Below are 6,469 nucleotides of genomic sequence, written 5' to 3' on the forward strand. Positions count from 1 at the left end.
AATCCACCACAAACCTCCAAGTTCCAAACCTCTGAAAGTGCTGAGGCAATAGAGCTGCCTCGTCCTCATCCCTAAGTGGCTCCAGCTGCTCAGCCAAACACCCCCGGTCCCTTCAGGGGCTGCAGGACACTTAAGGAGCCACCACCCAGCCAATGAGCAGGAGTTCATTAACCCACAGCCACTTGATTGCTGCCAGCTGTGTCTCAGCCCCACAACTCCACAGCAAGATTTCAGCCCTTTTTAAGCTCCTAGTAGTTCCTTAGTCCTTGTTTTAAAGAAGTGTTATTCTTCAAAGGAAAAATACTTGTATTACGACTGTTTTGTGACAGTAAATCCCACTCTCCACTTGTAGGGAGGGTACCTGGTACCTTTTAGAGGGGAATGGCCCAGGAAAAACAGGAGCACTCCTGTTTGCTTTCACTTGTGTATGAGCCCTCCAGCACAGCCCTGAACATTCTCCAGAAGCCTGATTCTTCCTTCTTTCCCAAACTCTTTCTACTCCTGCAGTCCTGGAGTCCCTGGTCTCAGAAGGGTTCCAGCCCTTGGCCCCCAAGCCATGCCCAAGACCAAAAATGCAGAGGCCATTCCCTTCTCACCATCCCTGATGGCTCTGCTGCCCTTGGTAATGCAGACATCTAAGAAAACGCTACTCCTTTTCAGAAAACCAACACAAATACATCTTTTACCCTTCACAACACAACCTTGGGCACACAGCAGCAAGACCCTGAGGCACAACATCCTGAGCGCAAATATAAAACCTCTGCAGACACAGAAAAACTGCCCAGGCACAATTTTCCACATTTCCTGGATCAGACAACAAAAAGCCAGGCACAACCATTTCCTCTTCCCCAAAAAATTGCTCACTTTGCCAAAAAAAATGAGAAACCAAGTCCTACCTTTGCTGCAAGAGCTGAGTCTGTGAACAGGAGCAAGGCAACCACCAGAGTGAGTCTGCAGGGAGGGTATTTGAGCACCACCCCCCAGCCCCAGCTGGGCATTGTTAGGGCTGATTGGGGCACCCCAGTGTGCCAGGTGGGACCTGGGTAATCAGCACCAGGTGTGCCAGGAGGGACCCAGGCAATCACCATGAGCTGTGCTCTGCTCCAGGGTGGCTGCTGAGGCATCTCCTGAGCTGCTGCACCAAATCACCCTTCTCACCCCAAAGACAAAGAACATTTATCTTGCTGTCTCCACTGATTATTTCCTGCCAGGGCTGTGGCCCATCAGGAGCCTGGGTGAATCCTGGCTGCCTGTGGAAGGAAATGATTCAAGAACCAAGTGCTGCAGAGCAACCTGTTGCATCCTGGAATTTCTCCCCTTTCCCTCTCTCAAAAAATCCAGTAGTCCTTGCTATTTTTCCCCCATTTCCTTTGTCTCTAATTGTCTCTCTGTAAATTGACACTTTATGCAGGCAGGCTTATTTACAAAGATTCGATTTTTGAAGCTGAGTCATTTCTCTTATTCAAACCCACAATGTGCACATCACCAATTTAATTTGTTCTTGGTGCAATTCTGTATCTCAGGAAAGGCTGGGAGGATGAACTGCCCTGAAATGCAAGGAATGAACAACATGGAAAACACATCCACTCTGTCCAGTCTGAATATTCCAGGGCCACAAAACAGGAGTAAAACCCTCCAAGTTCCAAATGCACACCTTGGCAGTAATATTGCAAAGATAAAGCAAGAACTGAAGTTATATAAAGGAAAGTAGGAAAAGGGGTTTTGATTTTAGCAGATTGCCAGTGTAATTCTCTTTTGTGTGAATTCATAGTAACAAATGGGGTTCCCATTTTTGCTTTGCTCAGAGCCCTCCCAAGGGCAGAGGGACAGAGCCAGGCTGTGTTATGCTCCCAGAAAATCCATAAGCAACCACTGCTGCTAAAGAAAAAGCAGAACTTTTACACTGAAAGGCTCTTTTAAACAAGACTCTGTTGACATGAATACAATAAATATTTTATTAATGGAATGTTGAGTTTCTTCCATCCTTCCTCTTACTCTCAGCACCTTACACATAGATGTCAGAGCAGCTTCCAGTCCAAGCCAAGGAAAAAACTTCATTTCAAGGCAGAAATCAGTGAGAGGCTGAAAGTTCAGACTGGCACCTTTGAGTGCCCAGTCCCTCAAGTGCTGAATTCCCCAAACCCACAGGCAAACTGGCATTTCTTCTTTCCAAGCATGATCTATCAATCTCTTCTGAGGCAGCTCACCAGCTCCATGGGGACAGCACAAATTCCTGCCTACTCTAACGCTCCTCCAGCTATTGCAATATCCCTTTATTATTTCATTTAAAAGCCCCACCGTTATCAACCATCTCCTTCTGATTATTTTTTTTAATAGTTCTGTGATTGTTGGGATTTTACAAAAACGGGAAGAGTCTCTTTTTGAGGATGTAGAGCACTGTGGCCAGGAAGAGAGCGAGGGCCAGGAAGATGAGCAGCTTGTCCGTCAGCTCTCGGCGGTTGTACTTGGTGATCAGCTTCCTCCCCAGCTGGATGGTGCCAGACATGGACTTGAATTCCTCATTTGCTTCCAGGATGGTTCGGGAAGAATTGGCTGAAATTTAAGGGGAACAGAAAAAAAATTTACATCAGTGGGTTGTGCTTTAAAAATACTCAGCAAAGTGTGTAAGGATGAGGTATTTGGTAACACCAACAGTGCCTGAGGGATCCTTTTGGGTCAGGCTGACTTGTGGGTGAGACTGACACGGAGTTCTCACAGCTCAGGGGTGCAAAGTGAAATAAGAGCACTGAAAAGATTAAAGATACTACTGAAGTTCCTGAATTTTGAATTTTTGGGTTAGCAGGTCACATCTAGTTCAGGTTTTTCAGTCAGCACTGCTGGAAGCAGAGTGAAATAGGAACGGTGCTAGAGAGAGAAATCACCAGCAGCAGCAGGACAGGGTGGTCACTATAATAATTGGATATATTAATTACACCACTGAAAGTGTTCCCCCAAACCCCAGCAGTAAATCAGCGTGAGCTCACTGAATTATTCAGCTCAAACAGTTTTTAATAGCGATTTTTGACACACACAGCAATTTTTTTGCCTAATAAAAATGAGAAGGGTCAACTAGAAGTGTGTGAGAAAACAAACACATGCCCCAAACTTCTCAGCCTTGCTCCTTTCAAAACAAAAGCAAAAGCCCTGGAATGCCCCTTTTTCTGCTTTACAGAAAGCACAGCCTGCAGGACAGTGCATTACCCTACACTGGCTGCTCACAGAAAGGTCAAATCCAGCATTGTCTGGTTCACAAAAACAGAGCAGAAATAGGTCTGCAATATTTTGCAAAACACTCTGTCCCATCCCATTTCAAGAGGCATTTTGATCCAAGTGAAAACAGAAAACTTGTTTCCCAGAGTTAATGACAAAGCAGAGCTTCCCTGCTCCACAGCCTCAAACACTCACTGCATCCTAGGGAACGCTCAGGAAACAGGAATTCCCACTGCTAACTCAGAATTTGCAGCTGGGTTTTGTAAACGACCTTTGGTAGCTTTTCCCTTGATGAATTCCAAGTGCTGTTCATTCAGAAACAGGGTGAAAAAGTGCCTGCCAAACTGTCCTTTTAATGGGAGAAGGAACAAACTGTGCCCAGCTGCCACCCTCACATGGGGCAGAAAGCAAGGAGGGCAAACTTGAGTTATTTATCCTTGCCTTTAAAGTTCCCTCCTGCCCAAAAGCACAGCTAGGAAGAGGCCCAGGCAGCAACTTCTGAATGCTCCATGAATCATCAGTTCTGACAGGTCACTTGATTTATGGTTTAGGAGTTGAAGCCAAGGAACTGGGTGAAATCTTGGTTTCACAGTCCCTGATGCACTGCTGACAGAGCAAGTGACCTCGGGTTCAAGGCACTTGATCTTGGTGTCTCAGCCATCCCAGCTGGAGCCTGGCTGGAACAGCCCTGCACACACTCCTTCCTCTGGGCAGGGACTTGTGTCCTTTTGTTCCCTCTGCTATCCCCAAATCCGTGCCAGGACAGTGGCACAGAGTAACACCAAACTCACTCTGGGCACTGTGTGAGCTCACATTGCTTTTAAAGAAACTCAACCTCATCCTGACCCTTTTTCCTTCTCATGATCATGAAACAGAAACTCCACACAAAGTACACTGATATTTCCTGTTTATGTCCAGCTGTTGGAGGAGCTCTGCTGGCCAGTCTTTAACCATCATGGTAGCACATTCTCCCAGTCTGCTCCTCTCCCCAGGCTGACAGAGCTGACCAAAGGTGCTTCCATCACCCTCCATTCCAGCCCAAATTCCAGCTGTACCTAAGGTCTGCACAGTCTCCTCGCTCTGCTGCACCTGCTGGGACATCATCCTGCTGATGCCCATCAGACTCTCTGTGATGTTGCTTGCACTCTCTGCCAGACTTTCCTTTGTGGTCTTCCTGAAAAGAGAAAAAAAGCAAAGCAGGAAGAGATAAAATTTTTCTTTGGATACACAAGGAAAATGCTGCTGATAGGGAGATGAGACCAATACTTGGCAACATCTCTGCAGAGCACAAAAGACACAACCGGTTTTCAATGCATGAGAAATTCAGATTATTTTCACTGAACAATAAAAAATAATCCCAAAATACAAAAATCCTGAACCCAAACAACAGCCCAGAATCTCACAGGGCCCTGTACTTCACCACTTGTTCACCCAGGACTGTGTAAGTCCATGAGCTGCTATGGGAGCACCAACACAAACCCATTTTATCATCCTGAGTATCCCAGCTGTTGCTTTCAATTCACAGCCTGCACACACATCCAGTTCTGAATGTGAAAACAGCTTGGATAATGACCCAGGTCTTGTTTAGAACCTATCTGGAATTAATGCAAAAAAGACAATATGTAAAGCTATGAAGGTTAATTTATCCCCTTTTCTGCTTAGACATGCCAAGAAAACCTGAATTCATCACAATCCTTAACAGCCCAAACATCCACAAAAAGGAAATGCACTTATAAAAGAAAAGCTACACTCGATATAATTAAATAAATTAAAAATATGATGTCGCTTCCATTTAAAATGAGTGAATATAGAAGACACTGCTTAAATCCCGCAGTACAGTGGGACAGTCCAATACCTTTGCCTCAAGACGTCTCTTCCCTGCAGCAGCTGATCTTTCTCAGAGTTGTCAATAGCAATTTTGCAGGCCAGATTTGCCTTTCTCCAGGCTGCCTGGTTGCTGAAATCACAGGAGCAGAGTGTTGTAATGTGACGGGAACACCTTGCAAGCACACACAATTTTCACAACGCAACCACCACTGTAACTGGGCATCCCTGATACATGCAAGGACCCTCAGAATCCAATAAACACTTGGACTGGAAAATACTTCCAAGATCATCAAGTCCAAGCTGTGCCCCATCCCCACCTTGTCCCCAGCCCAGAGCACCGAGTGCCACCTCCAGGGATGGGCTCTGCAAACCTCCCTGGGCAGTTCCAGTGCCTGAGCTCCCTTTCCATGGGGAAATTCCTGCTGTGCCCACCCTGAGCCTGCCCTGGCACAACTTGAGGCCATTCCCTCTCCTCCTGGATGCCCACCTGGCTGTCCCCTCCTGTCAGGAATTGTGCAGAGCCAGAAGTTCCCCCCTGAGCCTCCTTTTCTCCAGGCTGAGCGCCTTCCCCAGCTCTCTCAGCCCCTCGCTTTCTCTGTAGTCCTACACACAACAAAAACATTCTATCTTGACATTCCCGCTCCCCAGTGTAGCATTTAAGAACCAAGGGAAGAAGAAAACTGTGCCAGACTCCTAGGCCACCTTCTTTGAGCTCACAGGGACGGACCAGAGTTAGGAAGTCAGGACAGGAGAAGAGAGTTGAACCCTTTCTGTCCCTGACCTCTTGGTCTGGCACAAAACACGTGTCAGGGGCTGTGCTTCCAAACCAGACACTGAGAGACGCTGCACCAAACCCAGCCAATCTCTGCTTGCAGCGGGCTGGGGAGCAGCCCCAGCTGCCAGACCCACCTGAGCATCTGCTTCTTGTGGTTCTCCACCTCCCGCAGCAAGGCTTGTTTCTCCGACTCCTTGTCCTGCTCCTTGGCCATCTGCTCCAGCTCCTTCGGCGGAGAGCACAAACACCAGAACCTCACCAGCCACCCGCAGCTCGCACAGCCCAGCCCCGGCCGGGGAGTGGATTCGGAGCAGATTTATCTGATAAACCCCAATCCAGGGCTGCGACTCCCCAAATCTCACTAAAACCGAGGCCGGGATCCCCCAAAACACGCGGAGAACACCCCTCAAACCCCGGCCGGAACCCACAGCCGGGATCCTCCAGCCCTAAACCACAGCCGGTGGGCCCGGAGCACAGCTCGGTGCCCTCAGCAGCCCCGGCCGGGCCCCTCACCTGGATGCGGCCGCGGAGGTGTCGGAACTTCTCCTTGACGGCGGCATTGAGCTCCGTGAGGGCGCTGAGCGGCCCCGGGCAGTCCCGGATGTCCTGGAACAGAACGGCGCGGTCAGCGCGGGCCCGGCTCTCCCCGAGGCCGTG

The 6,469-nt window shown here is 48.4% G+C and overlaps 1 protein-coding gene across 1 annotated transcript in view; it reads right to left on the minus strand.

Annotated features, from left to right (window-relative positions):
• Nucleotides 1-1,931: 1,931 nt before the first annotated feature.
• The window catches only part of BNIP1 (BCL2 interacting protein 1), a 5,409-nt gene continuing 871 nt past the window's right edge, over nucleotides 1,932-6,469 (minus strand). The window contains exons 2-6 of the mRNA XM_031055218.1: nucleotides 6,326-6,452; nucleotides 5,947-6,038; nucleotides 5,066-5,167; nucleotides 4,266-4,384; nucleotides 1,932-2,553 (exon numbers count right to left, since the gene is read on the minus strand). Of these exons, the coding sequence (XP_030911078.1) occupies nucleotides 2,357-2,553; nucleotides 4,266-4,384; nucleotides 5,066-5,167; nucleotides 5,947-6,038; nucleotides 6,326-6,452 (637 nt within the window). The 3' untranslated portion in view covers nucleotides 1,932-2,356. The remainder of the gene's footprint in view (nucleotides 2,554-4,265; nucleotides 4,385-5,065; nucleotides 5,168-5,946; nucleotides 6,039-6,325; nucleotides 6,453-6,469) is intronic.

The sequence above is a fragment of the Geospiza fortis genome, unplaced genomic scaffold (genome assembly GCF_000277835.1).
Source record: "Geospiza fortis unplaced genomic scaffold, GeoFor_1.0 scaffold55, whole genome shotgun sequence".
NCBI classification, from domain to species: Eukaryota; Metazoa; Chordata; class Aves; order Passeriformes; family Thraupidae; genus Geospiza; species Geospiza fortis.